A 25,094-nucleotide genomic window follows, 5' to 3' on the forward strand; every position below is an offset into this window, starting at 1 on the left:
AATAAATTTAAACTTTCTTTTTCTGTAGACTCTGCAAACATTGATACATCCGACATCGCTGCTACTGAAGTTTCCGAAGAACAATTAGACTCGCTTATCCAAAATATTCCATCAATAGAGGTCAGTCACAATGATGCCGAAAAAACAGATAACATCGAGACCAAAACAGACGAAAAAACACCACCAACACCTATAACGTTTAAAATGCCGCCCAACTCACCCTCCCCAGTCCTAGATGCATCACAGTTGAGTTCACTTGATTTCAGCATTCAAAACTATATTGAGGATCAAGATCTTGAAAAGAAATTCAACAATTTGGTTTTCGCTTTCAAAACAGATATCTATACTCTTCAAAAACGACTTGAAACACAGGTTTGTTTGAACTTCCCTTATTCATCTGACATGACATTTTTTTACATATTCCGTTCTAGAATGTAACTGACCGACACGTCAGTTTTACGACACTTTAAGATATTGTATGTTCTAGATAACGCAACGTAACGTAACGTAGACTTTAATGTTCTCAGTAAATAAACGAGAAACTTGACACAATACACAAGTTGCAAAATTAAAGTCTGAAGACAAATCCCGCTTTCACTCGAAATTTTTATGTGCTTGTTACATGACATTTATTTCTGATTGGTTCGAATTTATTGACACTAATAAAGTTATCAGCTGTAAGTTGTAAAGCAAGTATAAAATCACGTGAACTGATTATAATTTTGCAACGCGTGTATTCGTAATCGTGTGGACGGATATCTCATCTCAAAGTTTCCACAATTTCACATTTAGGAACGAGCGCGTGATGTTGCGGAAGCCAGCATGGAGAAAGAAATCATGAAGCTCTCCAAAGCTATCGGTGACGTCCAAAAACATGGTCGTGAAACTCATGAATATGCTGTAAGACTTTTCTTTTACTTGTAAAAAACTGGTAAAGAATTTCTGCAAGAATGTTGATTAAGCTCTAGTTTAGACGGCCGACTTTCTGCCCTGCCTATTCTAATTGTTACAGTAGGCAGAAAGAGGGCACAAAGTTGGTTGTTAAAATCTTTGCTTGGAAAGGTTTGAAAGAAGACATTGCATTGACGTCAAAAGAGGGCTATGCATCACTTTAGACAGCCCACTTTATGCCCTCTTTAATTCACAATTAGAATAGGCAGGGCGAAAAGGGGGCCGTCTAAACTAGAGCTTAATCGCCATCATTTCTGCAAGCCCGAAACTAAAATTTTGCATCTTTAAAAATCTAATTGATGGCTCGGTTTTGTCTACAAATTTGTCAACCATGATGCTAGACTATTACATTCCTTATTTAAAACTCCATATCTTTCTTAGCAAACTTACTCCTTACTGTCACATCAATCGGACATTTTACGGAAAGCAGCGATGAAAGTTTCCGCACAATCAGAACAACATGGAAGCTATCAACAGGTACGTTCGTTTTGAAGACTTTTTTACGTGTTATATACTTATTGTGTAATGAAAAATTTCCTCAACTTGCAGAGCCTTCTCTTTGGATTATAAATCTTATCAATGAAGCTTTTTGAATATAAACGATCAATGAATAGTTCAAGTAAGGTTGAAATAAAGTTGTAAAATATGCACTCCATCGCAGCGCTCGGTTTAAAAAATCTCAAATCAAAAAATCTCAAATCAGAACAGAAAAGACAGCAGACCCTCTACTAGTCTGAATCGCTGACCTCTATAGATATACTTCCTATATAGAGAAACTTTTTCTGGTGTCACTGCACCGGTGCCATAGCAGCCCACTCTAAAACGTCTTCTTTGGTCTTTTTTGTTTGGTCTTCTTTTCTCTTCTCTTCTCAATATACCGTATATAACAAAAGGTTAATTGATTAATGCATTGATTAGTAGTAACGTTGACTTAATTCAATTTTCCAGGAAAACCGTATGTGTCAAAACTTCGAGATGATCATTCAATACACAGACGCTTTACGTTTCAACATGACCAAAATGAAAAATGAGATCGAAGAATTAAAAACACGTTACGAATGCACTGGTGATGACGTCATTTCTACATCACGTGACCAGTACTCGTCAGAATATTGTTCAGTGCAGGAAGATAAAGACACCGATAATGAGTTCCCTAAAACAGGTACGTTATGGAGCAGACTAGAATATTTACCTTGAGAAAATATTAAATCTATTCGAAAAGACCGATTATTTAGTCTCGAGAGTCTTCTCAACATTTTAAAACTTTCGGTAGGCAAACTTCTTTCCCGTTCTGTGTTTCAACTTTTCAGGAACCCATTCAGTTAAAGATATGGTTTTGGTTTTGTCAGTAATAGTGGGAAATATTTGAAATAGACCTGATAGTAGGATACATGCATCCACTAACGGCTGACTTTAAGCTAATACTGTTTTTACCGTTAATTCTTTTTAGAAACCATCACCACACTTGCGTCCGATGCTGATGCCAAAGAAAACAAACCATCATCTCCACGGCCAACCTTCTGTTCCATTTCAAAATCTCTTGTTATGGCAAAAGGTTACTACCGATTTTATTTGACATAAACTGTTATATAACGATTGAAGAACTACACTGCCTTATTTTGTTCGAAGCCCAGAAAAAGCGACAAAAACGTCTGGTGTAAAAGAACCGAAAAAAATTTATCCATCGTCCTAACAGTTTTATAATTTCCTTTTATCCTTTTTAAAATGTTGTCTTTTTATTTACAATGTTTTTCTTTATCAGGTATGGCGAAGCTCCGAAAACAAATGTCGAAAGTTGACGAAAAGGTCGAAAAAGAGCCTGAGGAGACGACATTTACGTCACATTCAAGGCGTCTTTCGCCTGCGAAACGTGTTCAGTTTGGCGAAACGTCGTTTAGTATCGATAAGGAAGATCATGTTAACGACTCTGAGTAAGTTGAAGGGGTTTTCTCCCAGGGGGAGAATATCTTTAAATTTAGGGGAGGGGCCGGTGTTAAGTGATTTTAGAATAACTCTAGACATACTGGCACTAATGTTGAACGAGGTTAAAATTCATATGTTTTGTGAGCTTTATCCTATCTATTGAATATTCAGACCGGCTGTAAAATGTGCTCGGAAGATCTGATTAAATCTATAAAATTTGCGGAGGGGCTTATATTCTCTGCTATTGACTATGCTGGAAAATGCTCGAAAGACCTGACCAAATGCTTTATAATATAAACGTTTTTTTTTCATTTTTAGTGAATGTTCAACCACGTTTCAACGTCTCTGCGAATCCACGATAACAAAAAACTTGGCAAAGACATTACGAAAATTCTTACCTCTTATATTGACACTGTTTATCATATACGCATTGGCTAATTTATTCGTACGGAGCCTTGAAGTCGATACTCTGAAACTACATGATCAGTTATTACGGTTTATACCTCATACTATAGAACCTGCTCAACCGAAAGTCTCTCAGAGCCAAAGGTGATATGTTTTCATATCTCTAACTTTATTTTTTGATTATTTTGTTTAAAGATATTATATTTTTATTTTAGATTTTAACATATTTGATTTCTCTTTGAAGACTTCTAGTGTCAGATAAAATTGATATTTCACGTTTTACGAAAAGAGTGATAAATAATGAAAATGAAAAAAAATAGTGACAAAGAGGTTTCGCCTTTACCAGCGAGTTCCCGCATTTAAATATCTTTTCATTAGTCGTTTAGTCGGTAGCTTACACCGATCGAAAGAGTGTTAAATCCTTAGGTTAAGTGGGAGGAGATGGAGTTTTTACAAGCTCTTATTTGATTTGGTTGGTTGTTAACCAGTAATAAAACAACTTTGTTACTTTTTCTAAAGAACTTCAAATGAGCAATTATTAAAGTATCTTATAAAAACTCCATCTCATCTGGTTTAAGTGCGACAAAGAAAATTCCGAAGGAAATATAGGCTTGTCGCGGTAGGTTTAAATTATACACCATATCCCGCTTATCGTTTTGATATCCAACTCTGCTACTCCTACACATTGGTTTTCTCTCGCCGAAAAGTTAGACGTTTTCTAAGAATTCAGAATTCTATGAATACATATTGATGAGAAAAGTATTCCTGATTGTCTGTGATTTAAAGGTTTTGTTTTTAAATAAGATAAGAGTGATATCGTTTGCTTGCTCATAAATTTTGCCTTACAAGCTTTTTCACATTGAACGACACGGATGTGGAGCAAGATTGGTAAAAAAGTTGAAAAGAAAAACATTTTTTGCTTGTATCAGCATATTGTAAAAATAGACACTGTCCTGATATGAAATATGTGTCTGATATGAAACGGGAACACTTATGTGAAAATAAAACCTTTAATCTAACTGTTTTAATGTTTATTACGAGTCGATAATAGAATTTATAACATAATAGAATTAAACAAGGAAGTCTTTAGTCATCTTTTGAAAATTCCTCAAACCCGCAAATAGCTAGGATATGGAGAAATGTTCCTCTGCAAGGGTTTGCCCATATTTTCACATCTCTGTCCCAGTGATCCTTCTTTGTACCAGAGTGTATCTCATGTTTATCGCTTCGGCAATGAATTTTGAAATTAGCCGTACTGGGTCTGTGTATAGACATCAGTGATCCAAGCTCAAGGGTATGAATCAAGAAGAAGTAAAGTGGGGCGCAAACCGGCCAACATTTTTGACCAACATTTCGGCCAACATGTTGAACGGTTTGCGCTCCACTTAAATAGAGAGAAATATCTTATTATGGATCTGTCTCATTGCCGGGCAATAACTGGCGGGCTTTCTCACTCGTTTTTTAGATTTGTTGAAACGGTTAAAACATTTAATTGTTATGATAGCAGGTTTTATTTTTTCTGTTTATGCTTTGCAATATTTATGTACAAACAATTTGATGAACAAATATATTTAATATTTTGTAGATATTTTAACACTACTATATAAAAAAGATACTTGAAATTGTATTTGAACGAGTCGTTTTGTTCAACGCTTTGGTGATGCAACATCGCTGAAGATTGGAAATATTTATAGTAGGTTTAAACGAGGAACTTGGTTTAAAAACATAATAATCCCCCTTGGAAAAATGAAAAAACACCCCGTGGAAATTTTTCTCAGATTACCCTCTGGTAATGTTCGTTCACCCCCCCCCCCTGTATGGTCATAAAATGGAATGGCCCATTGCTTTGAGGAAAGTGTTTCCACAAAAAAGAATATAACTACTAGATCCTATCTTAAATCATATCCTAATTAGTAATCAAATCCAATTCATCAAAATATGACGCAAAGAATCATAAAACAGCTTGACATACAAATGCTTCGAATACCTAAACAATAAGATAAGACGTAAATGCGTCATGCAGATGAGGTATATTACATTGACTGAAAGGGAAGTGTACCCATTCTTAGAAGTACTAGACATCTTAGTTTGATTCAAGATGCTTGTAAACTGACTCTCCTACCTCTCCTCACTATCGTATTTTGTCCAAGTTTGATTCGATATGGAACAAAAGTATCAATTATGAGAAAATCTTGCACCAAAATGACTTATAACACCCCTGTCTCAATGCCCCGGTAGAACTTTTTCCCTCAACGGGGATGAAAATTTCTATCAAAATGACAATGGGGATAGAAAATATATTGTTTCCAGCTCGAAAATTCCAGTGGAGATGGTTTTGGAGTGCAATTTTTTATATTCAGTTTTCAATGGGGATAAAATCATAGAGCAATTTCGCAGTGGGTTGAAATTGTAGGATATTTTTTCCACCGGGGACGATTTTTTGGCCTATTTTTCCACCGGGGTAGGGGTCCACCGGGTCTGTGACACAGGGGTGTCTTATAAATGGTAAATTGCATAAAATCTCAGCGCTGCAAAAATTTCGGCTTTGATGCGTCTGAGGAACTAAGAACAAGGTCGGAAGATAGGCTAAATAATGTAAATTTTCTAGTCGAAAATCCCTGTGTTTCGTTTTATGTTACTACTTGCGGCTTTGTAGAGGTCTGTGATTCAGATAAACTTCAAATAGCCTCTAGACGCTGCAACTTTTGATGGAATAATTATCCAGCTGGAATCCAGAAACTTTAAAAAGTTAAAAAAGAAGAAGAGAATGATTATTCGAATAATACAACAATTTAGTTTTCCTGAATCATAGTAGTCTTGGGGCCTCTGTAATTTATAATTTTTATGATGTAAGCAATTTCACCGACTGGATAAAGGAAGCGCTCGCAAACGTCTATAAGCAATTTGCTCAATGAAACTTTGAAGTGTTTGAGAAACGAATAGTTTGGGTAAATCAATCCTGTCTAATTTTTCAAATTCTGTAACCAGTTTGACCGTCAATGTCCGCTAATTAGAGGGGAAAAGTAAGGTTTTGGTCATTTCGTGAAAACAACTTTGTCCGCCTTTTGGAAACTTTTTTATGATGATTTGACTAGGAAATGCCCAGGGAAAATAGAATTGTCCGCTAATCAGAGGTGTCCACCTTTTAGGGTGTCCGTCAATTGCAGGTTTTTCTGTATAACTTTTGTCAACCCACGTAACTTGACAAAAGTGAAGAATAATATTGTAACCTATTTTACAGTACAGTTCTATCTAAGCTTAAACTTTTTAGGGTCCAGCAACGTGGCGGCAAAATAAGAAATTTAACATAGCCAATCTAGGAACCTTAATCGTAGGCTTTTATCTATAATATGGATGATTTCGGCGAGAGTTTTCCCACGGAAACGTTAAATTAACTGATAAAGCATGAGTAACTGACGAGTCAAAACTTTTTATGATTTTCTACGAATTTATTGTAATTATCAATGAAGATAACATATATTTCCCTATTGCTTTGAGTTTTTCTTTGGTTTATGTTTACCTCAGCTTAGGATCAATATTCGTTAATTTCTACAATAGAATCAAACAAGGATATTATGGAAAATAAGTTAAGCTTCCTAGTCTAACAAAACAATCTAATAAAAATGCTTTTAAGAAAGCTTAATTCAATCTGTTTATTTCTATCTTTTCCTATATATCTTTGATCTTATAACAGACCAACCACAAGGTGGTCCCTGTCCATCCATCATCTCCAAACTACTAAGCGTTACTAGACCTCTGTGTACCACAGATCTGCTGGGACCCTAGCCTATACTAGACGCCACCCGCGTTTTTTTACGCAATTAAGACACTCACTGGAAAGTTTCTTGGGCAGAAAGGCATGTTCAAATTCACCCCGTAATTTTTTATCACTGTTTCCAGTTGTTAAATCATATCACTTCATACATCGAAAGAAGTGTATTGGAGTGTAGATCACTGGGATTGCTATAATTAATTTTTTCACCCGAAAAAAAATTCAGGCCGAAACCAAAAAATGCTGACGTCAGCAAAACTTGTTTTTTGAATAAGTCAAGTTTGGCTGATATGGTATAAACATGAAGTTTGGACCAAAGTTGCACATCATTAAAAGGATCATTTTTGCAAATACTGGTAAAATGTTTTTTCAAATCTTGCAGATTTCTACTGACGAAGTTTTGCAATAAAGTGCTTTAAACCTGATGATGGTTAGTTAAACACAGTTTGCTAAAAATCAAAAATCAACTCTCTCAAAAAGGGTCATAAATTCTTGAAATTTAGACTAAAATTTTAAAATTCCGGCTTAAATTTTTGGAAAATAGTCTCTCTAAGGGTAGCAAAAACGTCAAAAAATGGACAACATTTTGGAAACTCTCTAAGGATCGATTTTCGAACTTTAGTTCATACTGCCAGTAACCTTGCAAACCGAGTAACCCCCGGAATGTTATTTCAACAATCAAGAGGATATTTTTTGGCTGGTTTCCCATGGAAAGGATGACTGTAGATTGGTGTTCTCAAAGTAAAATTTTCTAAATGTTCCATTCATAAACAACAATCTTGAAATTCTGCCCTTTAGTAAAGTGGTGTTTTTGCCAATATTCTAACTGTCAAAGGGTTAAGGGATGTTGGATAAGTGAAAATCAAAACTCAAAGAACTTAAAAATGATCCTTTTTTTTCCTGAAAGGTGATTCTTATAGAGAAAATAAGTACTCTAAATGGTGATACTTCGAGAGATTTTTTCGTTTCTTTTTCTTTCAAATGATTTCTCCAGTTCTAGAAAAAACCACAATCGATTTGTAAGTGCTCTAAAGAAGGTTCGAAGGGTAGAGTTCTAACTCTGAGTTTTAACGCTAGCCTTAAGACCTTAGGGAGAATAGTCCAATAAGGCTCAGAATATAGCCTGGAAGCCTGGCAGTCTGCCAACCCATTCCAAATTGAAATATTCGATTAAATTAAATCGACTTTCTCGCCGGAACTTTAAATCTTGAGAAACGTTAAAATAACCGGAATTCTCAATATATTTCGACCATGATTTTACTTTTTTGAACATTTTCCATTTTTGGGATCCGTCAATGTGAAAACATGAACCTTAGAAAGACCTTTTTTTTTACTTTTTAGTCTTCCTAGTCTTGCATGCAAAATACTTAAGTTCGAGGAGCGTCGCCTTCGTAGACAGCTAAATTTCCTACTTTACACCCCATGCAAGTTTTTACTATCTTAAATAAATGACTAATTGATATCTATAATCATTCTAATCTCAAGTCTCCACATTAATAATGCGTTTCTTTTCCTTAATTAATTCAAGTGTTTTTTGACTTTTGTCCGACTTGCACATTTGATTAATTACTAGCATTAGGGAGATGCAAGCATGAATACCAGAACTCTGAATGTACTCTCTGTAACTTGAATGACAGTACAAAAATATCTGTATAATTAATTGCATTCATAAATGTTTTAAAAATCTTTTTTCCATCTAAAATTTTTCCCGATTTCTTGAACTTTTTTCGCTAATATCTCCGTCTAAATCCAACCCCGGTAAATCCCGGTACACAATTCCCCCCTTATGGCATAGGTTACCAGGAGAATTGTTAAGCAAAGCGCCATGCCTGTATTTTATGATTAGGTTTTTGTTAGGTTCTTTGAAAGGGCAAGGTGTCCCGGTAAGTCAAAAGAATTATATAAGACATGTACTACTACCCCTAGGGACCAACAATTTTGAATTCGCTAAAAATCAAAACCACTCAAACCACCATTCGAAAAGTTATAGTACACGCAGATCAACGGCAATTATAAAAAACGCTAGACGATCCTATTGTCAGGCCCGGCGGAAGCAGGGAGACTGGAGAAACTTCAGCCTCCCCACTTTTACGAGGCCTGATTGTCTACAAACGGCCACTAAAAAGGGCATAATTTATGAGGTGGGATAAATATGAAAACAGAGGGTTTAGCAGCCCCCAGGATGAAGTGTTTACAATTTAAAATAGGAAATCAATGAGTTGATTTGCACCAACTTAACCATCGCTATTTTTTTTTAGTCTACCACCATTAAAGCCAGTATATCTATTCATGAGTCGGTTTGCTTATTCTGTAAAATCATTCCACAGCTCCATTAAAAACGCATAGACAATTCATTTTATGGCGGAAATCTAGATTTAGAACGCCATGATTCATTCCAATTCTTATTTGACACTTTGCAGTCAGAACTCTCTGGTCATTAAAATGTTATATTAAAGTGAAGACATTGCATTTACGTCAGGCGCTATCTTTTGTTTTGATGATTGGTTGAATAACTGCAATCTTCATGCAAGCTCAGCGTTTTTCAAGTAGCGATTAAGACCTCGGAAAACAAAATGTCAATCTGGCTTTAAGTTTAAGCCTGTAAACTCTGTGCAAAAATATTTCCTACTTTCACTACCCCTCTAATGGACAATAGCATCGTCTCAAAGAACGCCCACGATAAAGCAGTACCGAATTAAATAAATTTAATGACTGTAAGCAAAGGCTTTTTGAAAAAAAAACTTTTCCTCAAAACTTTAGTCTTCCTTCTTAATATTACGTGTCCTTGTTCATCAGACCTAATCAGCCACAATCAGCACAAATCAATCAAATACAATGCCATAAAACAATTCCCGAAATACCCAAAATTTCACAGAGTACTATAAAAAGGATGATATTTGGTCAATGCCTTCAAATCAGAACTCGAATTAAGAACCTTAAGTTCCAACACTTAAGTTAGTTATTAAGAGAGAAAATTATTATTTTGAATTTATTTTTCAGTCATGGGTTTCAACCCACGTTTTGTTTTTCTTGTTTGTTTGAGTTGGCATGTCTTACTTTTACAAGCTGGTAAGTGAAAATTTTTCGAGTTAAAGAAATATGCCATCTGAACTATGAAGACTACCTTTTTTTATAATATTGTTACATTGCAAAATTTTCATATAAACTTACAGATACAACGGCAGCTCAGCCAACTCAGACACAACCTACACCATCTCTGGTCAAGTGGGGCTCAAGTAAGTATTTTTTTCAATTATTTTATCGGTAATTTTCAATTTTGAAAGAAGAATGCTGATTTTTAAAGTAATTTACCTGGAAATTGCCAATTATCCTCTAGCAATGCTAAAAGCTTTCATAAAAATGCAATATCTTTGCTCGTGGTGTATATTACATGCTGGATTTAGGCTTCGTTGGATTTAAGCTAACCTAAGAATACCGTCTAAGTATATTTACAAAAAGTTTTGAAAATATCCATCATGAAATAAAAAAGACACCATTCTTATAAAAGACAAAATTTCTAATTGAAACTCAAAATTGCTACTTAAGCAATAGTCACATTGAGACTCAGATTGAGATTGTGGCTATGTTTTTATCAATCCATTTACTAAGTATTATACTTTAAAAGCAGCGGTTTTTCATATATCTCAGGTGAATATTACTTCAGTGATGTCAAAGTGAATTGGTTTGAAGCTGAACGATTATGTATTGCTCGTGGAGGAACTCTGGCAACAATTCTTTCTCAAGAAGAAGACAACTTTATGCTTGATCAACTGACCAAAAGGTTTGTTTTTCTGTTAAAGTAGACTAGTAGACTGTTAATTAATCATGTCAGTGGAAGGAAATTTAAGAGCGTGTAGTATTCAGGGCCCAAGCAACAGGGGGGGGGGGGTTCATGAATTTTTTCAAACAAAAATTTATTTTTAAAATGTTACGGTATATACTTTCAATAGCCACGTTTCTGGGCAAGGTCAAGCTGAAATAGTGTCATTTCAAAGCATATTAGAAAAATGCAAAATTTTCTCCCTAAGTAGGCGCAACGGGTTTGCAAAGCCGTTGCGCCTACTAAGTCACTATATTTTTTGCTCATCTACTTTCTGGATCATAACGTTGGCCCTGCAGATGTTTGCTAAAATACGATTGGCGTTGGAGAGCGGAAAATGTCGGTGAGAGGGTGCTGGTCAACCTCTCCTGTCAACAAATTTCCTTCTTTCGCTTTATTAACTCGTACGCTCACTTTTTATGAGTGACATCCTTCCAAACTGGCGTACCAGTCTATAATCAAAAGTGTAACACTCAGATTTCTAAGGGTATGTCAACTTTTCTTTCTTACCTTTTTTAGGAAACCATCAAATGAAAGAACAATTAGTTATTGGTTAGATGGCGTTAAGAGGAATATGAAATATGTTTGGAATGATGGATCAGAGATGATTTATAAAAATCTTGGTGGTGGCAGAGCAGATGAAAGTAGTTACACTGAAGGATGTGTTTCTGTCATGTATGGACCGGGTTTTCTTGTTCCCGAGCCTTACTCTTGGTTGAAAGTTTCTTGTACGAATGATGGATACCCAATACAATACGTTTGCAAAGGAAAAAATCTCAATGGTTAGTAATACAATGACGTAAACTTTATATTTTGTATTTTTTCATACATCGAAGGGGAGTGGAAGGAAGGCTTCAACAATTTAATTTCAATAAAAATCATTCCAAAAATATTCTGATACTTGACCTAATGGACACTCATATTTGCCATAAGGATATAGAACGTTGTCAAAATTTTTTCAATTCCCATTGACATTATATTTTTCACCCTCTTTGTGAATTTTTTTCTAGAAGAGCCAATTTTTCAATTTTTCTCACGATAAATAGGGGAATAAATATATCTTACAAGTAGATCTTTTTTCAACATTAGATTCGCCTTCCATTACGACCGCAGCCACCACGACGCCTACACCCAAACCTTTACAATCCTTGGTGACTTGGGGCTCGAGTAAGTATTTAATACATAAAACATGATCATTCAAATTCATTGTAAAGCCAATAAGGTATCAGGCAAAATTCAATTAATTGGTTAAATGGTCAGAATGCTTCGGACACATAAAACTAAAGAATTTAGCAGTTGTACAGTTTTGATAAATTTTAAGTCTCAGGCTTTCTTAGCATCTAAGTACATTCAAATTTCATTGGAGGTTGTTATGTCTTCAGACTTATTTTACAGCGATTTGCTAGTCTAGACACACTTATCTTCAAGCGCCGTTTTGAATATCTTTTAGATGAGTATTACTTTAGTGATGTCAAAGTGAATTGGTTTGAGGCTGAGCGATTATGTATTGCTCGTGGAGGAACTCTGGCAACAATTCTTTCTCAAGAAGAAGACAACTTTATGCTTGATCAACTGACCAAAAGGTTTGTTTTTCTGTTAAAGTAGACTAGTAGACTGTTAATTAATCATGTCAGTGGATGGAAATTTAAGAGCGTGTAGTATTCGGGGCCCAAGCAACGGGGGGGGGGGGGAGTTCATGACTTTTTTCAAACAAAATTTTATTTTTAAAATATTACGGTATATACTTTCAATAGCCACGTTTCTGGGCAAGGTCAAGCTGAAATAGTGTCATTTCAAGGCATATTACAAAAATTCAAAATTTTCTCCCGTCCTTTGCAAACCCGTTGCGCCTAATTAGTCACCATATTTTTTGCTCATCCACTTTCAAGATCATAACGTTGGCACTGCAGATGTTTGCTAAAATACGATTGGCGTTGGAGAGCGGAAAATGTTGGTGAGAGGGTGCTTGTCAACCTCTCCTGCCAACAAATTTCCTACTTTCGCTTTATTAACTCGTACGCTCACTTTTTATGAGTGACATCTTTCCAAACTGGCATACCAGTCTATAATCAAAAGTGTAACACTCAGATTTCTAAGGGTATGTCAACTTTTCTTTCTTACCTTTTTTAGGAAACCATCAAATGAAAGAACAATTAGTTATTGGTTAGATGGCGTTAAGAGGAATATGAAATATGTTTGGAATGATGGATCAGAGATGATTTATAAAAATCTTGGTGGTGGCAGAGCAGATGAAAGTAGTTACACTGAAGGATGTGTTTTAGTCATGTATGGACCGGGTTTTCTTGTTCCCGAGCCTTACTCTTGGTTGAAAGTTTCTTGTACGAATGATGGATACCCAATACAATACGTTTGCAAAGGAAAAAATCTCAATGGTTAGTAATACAATGACCTAAACTTTATACTTTGTATTTTTTCATACATCGAAGGGGAGTGGAGGGGAGGCTGCAACAATATCATTTCAATAAAAATCATTCCAAAAATATTCTGATACTTGACCTAATGGACACTCATATTTGCCATAAGGATATAGAACGTTGTCAAAATTTTTTCAATTCCCATTGACATTATATTTTTCACCCTCTTTGTGAATTTTTTTCTAGAAGAGCCAATTTTTCAATTTTTCTCACGATAAATAGGGGAATAAATATATCTTACAAGTAGATCTTTTTTCAACATTAGATTCGCCTTCCATTACGACCGCAGCCACCACGACGCCTACACCCAAACCTTTACAATCCTTGGTGACTTGGGGCTCGAGTAAGTATTTAATACATAAAACCTGATCATTCAAATTCATTGTAAAGCCAATATGGTATCAGGCAAAATTCAATTAATTGATTAAATGGTCAGAATGCTTCGGACACATATAACTAAAGAATTTAGCAGTTGTACAGTTTTTATAAATTTTAAGTCTCAGGCTTTCATAGCATCTAAGTACATTCAAATTTCATTGGAGGTTGTTATGTCTTCAGACTTATTTTACAGCGATTTGCTAGTCTAGACACACTTATCTTCAAGCGCCGTTTTTAATATCTTTTAGATGAGTATTACTTTAGTGATGTCAAAGTGAATTGGTTTGAGGCTGAACGATTATGTATTGCTCGTGGAGGAACTCTGGCAACAATTCTTTCTCAAGAAGAAGACAACTTTATGCTTGATCAACTGACCAAAAGGTTTGTTTTTCTGTTAAAGTAGACTAGTAGACTGTTAATTAATCATGTCAGTGGATGGAAATTTAAGAGCGTGTAGTATTCAGGGCCCAAGCAACGGGGTACGGGGGTGCATTACTTTTTTCAAACAAAATTCTATTTTTAAAATATTACGGTATATACTTTCAATAGCCACGTTTCTGGGCAAGGTCAAGCTGAAATAGTGTCATTTCAAGGCATATTAGAAAAATGCAAAATTTTCTCCCGTCCTTTGCAAACCCGTTGCGCCTAATTAGTCACCATATTTTTTTGCTCATCCACTTTCAAGATTATAAACGTTGGCACTGCAGATGTTTGCTAAAATACGATTGGGGTTGGAGAGCGGAAAATGTTGGTGAGAGGGTGCTGGTCAACCTCACCTGCTAACAAATTTACTACTTTCGCTTTATTAACTCGTACGCTCACTTTTTATGAGTGACATCTTTCCAAACTGGCGTACCAGTCTATAATCAAAAGTGTAACACTCAGATTTCTAAGGGTATGTCAACTTTTCTTTCTTACCTTTTTTTAGGAAACCATCAAATGAAAGAACAATTAGTTATGGGTTAGATGGCGTTAAGAGGAATATGAAATATGTTTGGAATGATGGATCAGAGATGATTTATAAAAATCTTGGTGGCGGCAGAGCGGATGAAAGTAGTTACACTGAAGGATGTGTTTTAGTCATGTATGGACCGGGTTTTCTTGTTCCCGAGCCTTACTCTTGGTTGAAAGTTTCTTGTACGAATGATGGATACCCAATACAATACGTTTGCAAAGGAAAAAATCTCAATGGTTAGTAATACAATGACCTAAACTTTATACTTTGTATTTTTTTTTCATACATCGAAGGGAAGTGGAGGGGAGGCTGCAACACTATCATTTCAGTAAAAATCATTCCAAAAATATTCTGATACTTGACCTAATGGACACTCATATTTGCCATAAGGATATGGAACATTTTCAAAATTTTTTCAATCCCCATTGACAATATATTTTTCACCCCCTTTGTGAAATTTTTTCTAGAAGCAGAGCCAATTTTTCAATTTTTCTTACGATAAATAGGGGAATAAATAGATCTTACAAGTAGATCTTTTTTCAACATTAGATTCGCCTTCCATTACGACTGCAGCCACCACGACGCCTACCCCCAAACCTTTACAATCCTTGGTGGCTTGGGGCTCGAGTAAGTATTTAATACATAAAACCTGATCATTCAAATTCATTGTAAAGCCAATATGATATCAGGCAAAATTCAATTAATTGGTTAAATGGTCAGAATGCTTCGGACACATATATCTAAAGAATTTAGCAGTTGTACAGTTTTGATAAATTTTAAGTTTCAGGCTTTTTTAGCATCTAAGTACATTCAAATTTCATTGGAGGTTGTTATGTCTTCAGACTTAATTTACAGCGCGATTTGCTAGTCTAGACACACTTATCTTCAAGCGCCGTTTTTAATATATCTTTTAGATGAGTATTACTTTAGTGATGTCAAAGTGAATTGGTTTGAGGCTGAACGATTATGTATTGCTCGTGGAGGAACTCTGGCAACAATTCTTTCTCAAGAAGAAGACAACTTTATGCTTGATCAACTGACCAAAAGGTTTGTTTTTCTGTTAAAGTAGACTAGTAGACTGTTAATTAATCATGTCAGTGGATGGAAATTTAAGTGCGTGTAGTATTCAGGGCCCAAGCAACGGGGGGCGGGGGTGCATTACTTTTTTCAAACAAAATTCTATTTTTAAAATATTACGGTATATACTTTCAATAGCCACGTTTCTGGGCAAGGTCAAGCTGAAATAGTGTCATTTCAAGGCATATTAGAAAAATGCAAAATTTTCTCCCGTCCTTTGCAAACCCGTTGCGCCTAATTAGTCACCATATTTTTTGCTCATCCACTTTCAAGATTATAACGTTGGCACTGCAGATGTTTGCTAAAATACGATTGGGGTTGGAGAGCGGAAAATGTTGGTGAGAGGGTGCTGGTCAACCTCACCTGCTAACAAATTTACTACTTTCGCTTTATTAACTCGTACGCTCACTTTTTATTAGTGACATCTTTCCAAACTGGGCGTACCAGTCTATAATCAAAAGTGTAACACTCAGATTTCTAAGGGTATGTCAACTTTTCTTTCTTACCTTTTTTAGGAAACCATCAAATGAAAGAACAATTAGTTATTGGTTAGATGGCGTTAAGAGGAATATGAAATATGTTTGGAATGATGGATCAGAGATGATTTATAAAAATCTTGGTGGCGGCAGAGCGGATGAAAGTAGTTACACTGAAGGATGTGTTTTAGTCATGTATGGACCGGGTTTTTTCTTGTTCCCGAGCCTTACTCTTGGTTGAAAGTTTCTTGTACGAATGATGGATACCCAATACAATACGTTTGCAAAGGAAAAAATCTCAATGGTTAGTAATACAATGACCTAAACTTTATACTTTGTATTTTTTCATACATCGAAGGGAAGTGGAGGGGAGGCTGCAACACTATCATTTCAGTAAAAATCATTCCAAAAATATTCTGATACTTGACCTAATGGACACTCATATTTGCCATAAGGATATGGAACATTTTCAAAATTTTTTCAATCCCCATTGACAATATATTTTTCACCCCCTTTGTGAAATTTTTCTAGAAGCAGAGCCAATTTTTCAATTTTTCTTACGATAAATAGGGGAATAAATAGATCTTACAAGTAGATCTTTTTTCAACATTAGATTCGCCTTCCATTACGACCGCAGCCACCACGACGCCTACCCCCAAACCTTTACAATCCTTGGTGGCTTGGGGCTCGAGTAAGTATTTAATACATAAAACCTGATCATTCAAATTCATTGTAAAGCCAATATGGTATCAGGCAAAATTCAATTAATTGGTTAAATGGTCAGAATGCTTCGGACACATATATCTAAAGAATTTAGCAGTTGTACAGTTTTGATAAATTTTAAGTTTCAGGCTTTTTTAGCATCTAAGTACATTCAAATTTCATTGGAGGTTGTTATGTCTTCAGACTTAATTTACAGCGATTTGCTAGTCTAGACACACTTATCTTCAAGCGCCGTTTTTAATATCTTTTAGATGAGTATTACTTTAGTGATGTCAAAGTGAATTGGTTTGAGGCTGAACGATTATGTATTGCTCGTGGAGGAACTCTGGCAACAATTCTTTCTCAAGAAGAAGACAACTTTATGCTTGATCAACTGACCAAAAGGTTTGTTTTTCTGTTAAAGTAGACTAGTAGACTGTTAATTAATCATGTCAGTGGATGGAAATTTAAGAGCGTGTAGTATTCAGGGCCCAAGCAACGGGGGGCGGGGGTGCATTACTTTTTTCAAACAAAATTCTATTTTTAAAATATTACGGTATATACTTTCAATACCGTAAATCACCGATTAAGCGCCCGGGCGCTTATTTAATTTTTCATGCTCTGAGGGGGGCGCTTATTCAAGCGGGGCACTTATTCAAGCGGGGCGCTTATATTTTTATTTCAGAAATTCGTATATCAACAAATTCGGAATCTGCTTAAACTTAACTTCAAAAAAGGATGAATAAAAGAAAAATCCAATAAGAAACAGAAAAAAAAGAAAGCTAAAAGACCTTGATTTTTATTTTTGTACCAATTTTTTTCGACTGTTAATCATCTGAAGAGAAATTCTTATCCCGGAAATAAGCCTAGGCCACCAATTCGAATAAGGCGCTTATTCAAAGGGGGGCGCTTATTCGAGCGGGGCGCTTATAAAATTATCTTAACTAAATGGGGGGCGCTTATTCGAGCGGGGCGCTTAATCGGTGATTTACGGTAGCCACGTTTCTGGGCAAGGTCAAGCTGAAATAGTGTCATTTCAAGGCATATTAGAAAAATGCAAAATTTTCTCCCGTCCTTTGCAAACCCGTTGCGCCTAATTAGTCACCATATTTTTTGCTCATCCACTTTCAAGATTATAACGTTGGCACTGCAGATGTTTGCTAAAATACGATTGGGGTTGGAGAGCGGAAAATGTTGGTGAGAGGGTGCTGGTCAACCTCACCTGCTAACAAATTTACTACTTTCGCTTTATTAACTCGTACGCTCACTTTTTATTAGTGACATCTTTCCAAACTGGCGTACCAGTCTATAATCAAAAGTGTAACACTCAGATTTCTAAGGGTATGTCAACTTTTCTTTCTTACCTTTTTTAGGAAACCATCAAATGAAAGAACAATTAGTTATTGGTTAGATGGCGTTAAGAGGAATATGAAATATGTTTGGAATGATGGATCAGAGATGATTTATAAAAATCTTGGTGGCGGCAGAGCGGATGAAAGTAGTTACACTGAAGGATGTGTTTTAGTCATGTATGGACCGGGTTTTCTTGTTCCCGAGCCTTACTCTTGGTTGAAAGTTTCTTGTACGAATGATGGATACCCAATACAATACGTTTGCAAAGGAAAAAATCTCAATGGTTAGTAATACAATGACCTAAACTTTATACTTTGTATTTTTTCATACATCGAAGGGAAGTGGAGGGGAGGCTGCAACACTATCATTTCAGTAAAAATCATTCCAAAAATATTCTGATACTTGACCTAATGGACACTCATATTTGCCATAAGGATATGGAACGTTTTCAAATTTTTTTCAATCCCCATTGACAATATATTTTTCACCCCCTTTGTGAAATTTTTTCTAGAAGCAGAGCCAATTTTTCAACTTTTCTTACGATAAATAGGGGAATAAATAGATCTTACAAGTAGATCTTTTTTCAACATTAGATTCGCCTTCCATTACGACCGCAGCCACCACGACGCCTACCCCCAAACCTTTACAATCCTTGGTGACTTGGGGCTCGAGTAAGTATTTAATACATAAAACCTGATCATTCAAATTCATTGTAAAGCCAATATGGTATCAGGCAAAATTCAATTAATTGGTTAAATGGTCAGAATGCTTCGGACACATATATCTAAAGAATTTAGCAGTTGTACAGTTTTGATAAATTTTAAGTCTCAGGCTTTTTTAGCATCTAAGTACATTCAAATTTCATTGGAGGTTGTTATGTCTTCAGACTCAATTTACAGCGATTTGCTAGTCTAGACACACTTATCTTCAAGCGCCGTTTTCAATATCTTTTAGATGAGTATTACTTTAGTGATGTCAAAGTGAATTGGTTTGAGGCTGAACGATTATGTATTGCTCGTGGAGGAACTCTGGCAACAATTCTTTCTCAAGAAGAAGACAACTTTATGCTTGATCAACTGACCAAAAGGTTTGTTTTTCTGTTAAAGTAGACTAGTAGACTGTTAATTAATCATGTCAGTGGATGGAAATTTAAGAGCATGTAGTATTCAGGGCCCAAGCAACGGGGGGCGGGGATGCATTATTTTTTTCAAACAAAATTCTATTTTTAAAATATTACGGTATATACTTTCAATAGCCACGTTTCTGGGCAAGGTCAAGCTGAAATAGTGTCATTTCAAGGCATATTAGAAAAATGCAAAATTTTCTCCCGTCCTTTGCAAACCCGTTGCGCCTAATTAGTCACCATATTTTTTGCTCATCCACTTTCAAGATTATAACGTTGGCACTGCAGATGCTTGCTAAAATACGATTGGGGTTGGAGAGCGGAAAATGTTGATGAGAGGGTGCTGGTCAACCTCACCTGCTAACAAATTTACTACTTTCGCTTTATTAACTCGTACGCTCACTTTTTATGAGTGACATCTTTCCAAACTGGCGTACCAGTCTATAATCAAAAGTGTAACACTCAGATTTCTAAGAGTATGTCAACTTTTCTTTTTTACCTTTTTTAGGAAACCATCAAATGAAAGAACAATTAATTATTGGTTAGATGGCGTTAAGAGGAATATGAAATATGTTTGGAATGATGGATCAGAGATGATTTATAAAAATCTTGGTGGCGGCAGAGCAGATGAAAGTAGTTACACTGAAGGATGTGTTTTAGTCATGTATGGACCGGGTTTTCTTGTTCCCGAGCCTTACTCTTGGTTGAAAGTTTCTTGTACGAATGATGGATACCCAATACAATACGTTTGCAAAGGAAAAAATCTCAATGGTTAGTAATACAATGACCTAAACTTTATACTTTGTATTTTTTCATACATCGAAGGGGAGTGGAGGGGAGGCTGCAACAATATCATTTCAATAAAAATCATTCCAAAAATATTCTGATACTTGACCTAATGGACACTCATATTTGCCATAAGGATATGGAACATTGTCAAAAATTTTTCAATACCCATTGACATTATATTTTTCACCCCCTTTGTGAAATTTTTTCTAGAAGAGCCAATTTTTCAATTTTTCTCACGATAAATAGGGGAATAAATAGATCTTACAAGTAGATCTTTTTTCAACATTAGATTCGCCTTCCATTACGACCGCAGCCACCACGACGCCTACCCCCAAACCTTTACAATCCTTGGTGACTTGGGGCTCGAGTAAGTATTTAATACATAAAACCTGATCATTCAAATTCATTGTAAAGCCAATATGGTATCAGGCAAAATTCAATTAATTGGTTAAATGGTCAGAATGCTTCGGAACATATATCTAAAGAATTTAGCAGTTGTACAGTTTTGATAAATTTTAAGTCTCAGGCTTTTTTAGCATCTAAGTACATTCAAATTTCATTGGAGGTTGTTATGTCTTCAGACTTAAGTTACAGCGATTTGCTAGTCTAGACACACTTATCTTCAAGTGCCGTTTTGAATATCTTTTAGATGAGTATTACTTTAGTGATGTCAAAGTGAATTGGTTTGAGGCTGAACGATTATGTATTGCTCGTGGAGGAACTCTGGCAACAATTCTCTCTCAAGAAGAAGACAACTTTATGCTTGATCAACTGACCAAAAGGTTTGTTTTTCTGTTAAAGTAGACTAGTAGACTGTTAATTAATCATGTCAGTGGATTGAAATTTAAGAGCGTGTAGTATTCAGGGCCCAAGCAACGGGGGGGGGGGGTGTTCAAGACTTTTTTCAAACAAAATTTTATATTTAAAATATTACGGTATATACTTTCAATAGCCACGTTTCTGGGCAAGGTCAAGCTGAAATAGTGTCATTTCAAGGCATATTAGAAAAATGCAAAATTTTCTCCCGTCCTTTGCAAACCCGTTGCGCCTAATGAGTCACCATATTTTTTGCTCATCCACTTTCAAGATCATAACGTTGGCACTGCAGATGTTTGCTAAAATATGATTGGCGTTGGAGAGCCAAAAATGCTGGTGAGAGGGTGCTGGTCAACCTCTCCTGCCAACGAATTTCCTACTTTCGCTTTATTAACTCGTACGCTCACTTTTTATGAGTGACATCTTTCCAAACTGGCGTACCAGTCTATAATCAAAAGTGTAACACTCAGATTTCTAAGGGTATGTCAACTTTTCTTTGTTACCTTTTTTAGGAAACCATCAAATGAAAGAACAATTAGTTATTGGTTAGATGGCGTTAAGAGGAATATGAAATATGTTTGGAATGATGGATCAGAGATGATTTATAAAAATCTTGGTGGTGGCAGAGCAGATGAAAGTAGTTACACTGAAGGATGTGTTTTAGTCATGTATGGACCGGGTTTTCTTGTTCCCGAGCCTTACTCTTGGTTGAAAGTTTCTTGTACGAATGATGGATACCCAATACAATACGTTTGCAAAGGAAAAAATCTCAATGGTTAGTAATGGAACAATCCTAATTATATGTCCCAATATTTTTATTTTCTATCTAGTTATATACCCAGTTACATCAGGCTCCCAATTTGTGCAACTGTGTTAGCAAAATAGTTCTGGCGGCCATCCTAGACTAAGCCCTAACGGGTTGGTACGGGTTGTCCCGGGCGAAGTTATTCTATCTACTTTTCAATTGAAACTCAAAACATATGATCTCCCAAATTAATAATTGGTTGTGGCCGATACGAACAAACTACATAATACTTTTCTGACCAACAACTTTTTTTGATCTAGTAGTAGCCGCAACAGGAAGGTAGATTATCCAGTTTAATATAAAACTGTATTTGATGCCTCTGTGCTTGATGCTTATCCAAGTAACAAAGAGAAGATCCAAGGGTCACTGGGGGAAAATCCAGGGAAAGAAGTGGCCTTTTCCCCTACATTTGGGTCGACAGCTAGAGGAAAGGGAGTCTCCGGTTTGCGTTCGACTGCAATTGAAAACTAATTCTGTTTGATATTTCATTAGATTCGCCTACAATTACGACAACAACCACGGTCGCACCAACCACACCATCAGAATCTTTGCCATCCTTGGTGACTTGGGGAGCAAGTAAGTAAAAGACATTTTTATCAGGAAGAGACAAAACTTACCTACCTTCCTTTATACATATGCTTGATTTGAATTGAACTTCTAATTTCAATTTAATTTCTTTTGTGTCATTTTAGTGCAATATTTCTTCAGCGATGAGAAACTGAACTGGTCAGAATCGCAACAAAAATGTACTGATCTTGGAGGAACCCTTGCAACAATCTTCTCACAAGACGAAGACGATTTTATTCGTGGCCAGTTGCGCGATAGGTCTGTATAACCTTAATATGTTGCAAGGGAGAGGGTACTCTTGCAAAATTAGGCTCTTGGTATTTGTGGATCTTCACTATTGCTAGAGGATAGAGAAAAAAAATAGAAAATAGTCTTACAAAGAATTGATGTTTCACTGTTTTTGTCTCTCTAAAGGGTCACTTTTTCGTAAATTATTTTACATGTGACTTATGACCAGTATAAAATTTCATACTATACACAAATTTACAATAGAAAATCACCATCTGACCGTTCTATCAACTACTGGCTTGATGGTGTCAAAAAGGATATGAAATATGTATGGAACGATGGCCTTGAGATGATTTACACCAATTTAAGATCAGGAAGAACAAACGAAAACAGCTTTAAAGAAGGATGTGTTTCTGTTGGTTATTCACCGACCGGTACCATCCCTGTATACTCTTGGTGGACCAATGATTGTGCAGATAAAAGATTCCCATATCAATACATTTGTAAAGGAGAAGATTTAGGTAGGCAAATTTATGTCAATAATAGTGAAAAAATATCTGCATAATAGACCTTAAATGTATTAATTTTGGTGTGTCCTTGATTTGGCGGTTGGTCAAATTGCGATTTTTGGCGGATGGGTTGATTTTAGACATCAAGAGCTACTTGATATTTTAACAGCTTTTACTCTAAAATGCTAATTTCATATAGATCCTTAAAAGTTTTTGTTAATTTGGGCGGGTACTGTATTTAATTTGGCGGATTTTACCCAAAACAACCATATCCGCCAAAATTAATACACTTAGGCAGGTCTTTTCTAAATTATTTTAGTGCAACTGCCTCGATCTGAAACAACTAAAGTGATTGAATCCTTTGTAAAAGCAAGTGTATCTCTGTAAATACACCTACTCGACTGTAGCCACCAATTACCGTCCAAGTCTATTTTTCCCACCTATAGACGATAGAAAAAGGTGTAAAAAAAGGATTGGATCGAGTTTAGGGGGATAATTAAATAATAAAGTGGCACGCGCCTGACTGCGCGACTACGGTTAAAAGGTGTATAGAGTAAACTTCTTATGAACTCTTGTGGGAAGCAATTACCTTATTTCATATCTTTTTCTACTCCCTAAGGGTCGAGTTTTGGTTTCTGGCTCACTCGTACCTGAGAGCCTAACCTGACGACGTATTGTCATAATTCTCTTACGTGTACGGTAAACCTTTGGGAGCTTCACCGTGGTGTGCAGAAACAATGACTATCTGATCTCAGGTTAGCCTCATCTAAACGATAAAGCTATTTATGTTTTTTTATTTCTATCTTTATAGAAAAACCATCAAAAAGCGCTGTTTTGAAATTTTTGGAAAGTACGACTGGTATTGCTGTTATTGCTGCAGTCGTTTTAATTATATTGTTGATTATAATTCTGGTGATTGCCAAAAAGAGAGGGTGCTGTCGATCGTTGTGTTCATGCTGCAACAAAAATACAAACGGTATTGAAAGTGGTATCGATAATATGGCGATGAAATAGACATTCGTGAACACGGAAGGTTTAGATTTTAAAGGTTTTGTTTTTAAATAAGAGTAATATCGTTTGCTTACTCATCAATTTCAATTTACAAGTTCTTTTCACGTTGAATTGATACGGATATGGAGCAAGATTGTTCAGAACGAGGAAAAGAAAAACATTTTTTTTTATTCAGCACAATATAACAATAACAATAGGGAGGCACCGTCCTGATATAAGACATATATCTGATATGAAACGGGGAACACTTAAAATGAAAACCTTTAAAATCTGAATAACAGAAAATCTCCGTGAAATTCACCAAGTCAAGAAGTGAGAGACATACTTTTCCAGCATCTTTCATTAATTAAAGATTTTATAGAAGTAATTTTTATATTTAAAATTTATATAAAAGTCGTAATTATTTTGAACAGGTTATTTAAAATTGTTATTGTTGTTTTATATCTTTGCGCCTGTGTATCAAGAATCTTTAAAATATTTTTTGACCATAATTTTAAATCCAGGTGTAGAAAAAATTGTGCCTTTTCTTTTGTGTTGGGATTTGCAAGCGCATATGTTTTGAAATTTATTTGTTTGTCCAGCTGAAGGCCTGAGAATTTGATTTTTTTGTCCTGACATTTTACTATAATCTTGGACAAAAATACTTCATACAAAGGGGATTTTTCCCGGGGGAGGGGCATTCGGTTTCCAAACGACGGCAGTGTGCCGCCAAAAAATTAGCTTTTGAAATTGGACCCATACAGTGCAGCTCTTGAGCAGTGAAAAGGTACCCTTGCGGTGCATTTTGCCGAATATTTCAGATTCTTACAATGTAGTTTGATATCATGTCTTTTTTTGCTGAAGCCACATAAAAATGAGCCTGAGATAAAATGTGCAAAACAAATCAAAATGGGTGCGGCTCAAAACTATAACAAGGATACATAAGGTTCTTACAGTTACTGTCAGACTTCGAATTTAGTAGTCCCCAAACACACCCTTACAGTGTATCCTGCTAAAAGA

At 35.7% G+C, this 25,094-nt stretch overlaps 2 protein-coding genes across 2 annotated transcripts in view; both read left to right on the plus strand.

Annotated features, from left to right (window-relative positions):
• LOC136814609 (inositol 1,4,5-triphosphate receptor associated 2-like) overlaps positions 1–3,501 on the plus strand; it is a 33,722-nt gene extending 30,221 nt beyond the window's left edge. Inside the window, exons 29-35 of the mRNA XM_067071090.1 lie at positions 29–372; positions 793–900; positions 1,333–1,428; positions 1,900–2,113; positions 2,402–2,506; positions 2,714–2,882; positions 3,193–3,501. Coding sequence (XP_066927191.1) covers positions 29–372; positions 793–900; positions 1,333–1,428; positions 1,900–2,113; positions 2,402–2,506; positions 2,714–2,882; positions 3,193–3,427 — 1,271 coding nt within the window. The 3' untranslated portion in view covers positions 3,428–3,501. The remainder of the gene's footprint in view (positions 1–28; positions 373–792; positions 901–1,332; positions 1,429–1,899; positions 2,114–2,401; positions 2,507–2,713; positions 2,883–3,192) is intronic.
• Positions 3,502–10,053: 6,552 nt separating this feature from the next.
• LOC136814949 (macrophage mannose receptor 1-like) lies at positions 10,054–24,613 on the plus strand. The gene is made up of 26 exons (XM_067071378.1): positions 10,054–10,120; positions 10,225–10,287; positions 10,700–10,832; positions 11,391–11,653; positions 11,961–12,038; positions 12,322–12,454; positions 13,002–13,264; positions 13,572–13,649; positions 13,933–14,065; positions 14,613–14,875; positions 15,189–15,266; positions 15,554–15,686; positions 16,384–16,496; positions 16,806–16,883; positions 17,167–17,299; positions 18,268–18,530; positions 18,841–18,918; positions 19,202–19,334; positions 19,879–20,141; positions 20,449–20,526; positions 20,809–20,941; positions 21,488–21,750; positions 22,273–22,356; positions 22,473–22,605; positions 22,840–23,096; positions 23,896–24,613. The coding sequence occupies exons 1-26, from the start codon at positions 10,054–10,056 to the stop codon at positions 24,096–24,098; spliced, it is 3,897 nt and encodes a 1,298-aa protein (XP_066927479.1). The 3' UTR covers positions 24,099–24,613.
• Positions 24,614–25,094: the final 481 nt, after the last annotated feature.

This window comes from Clytia hemisphaerica, unplaced genomic scaffold, assembly GCF_902728285.1.
Source record: "Clytia hemisphaerica strain Z4C2 unplaced genomic scaffold, Clytia hemisphaerica genome assembly, whole genome shotgun sequence".
Lineage (NCBI taxonomy): Eukaryota > Metazoa > Cnidaria > Hydrozoa > Leptothecata > Clytiidae > Clytia > Clytia hemisphaerica.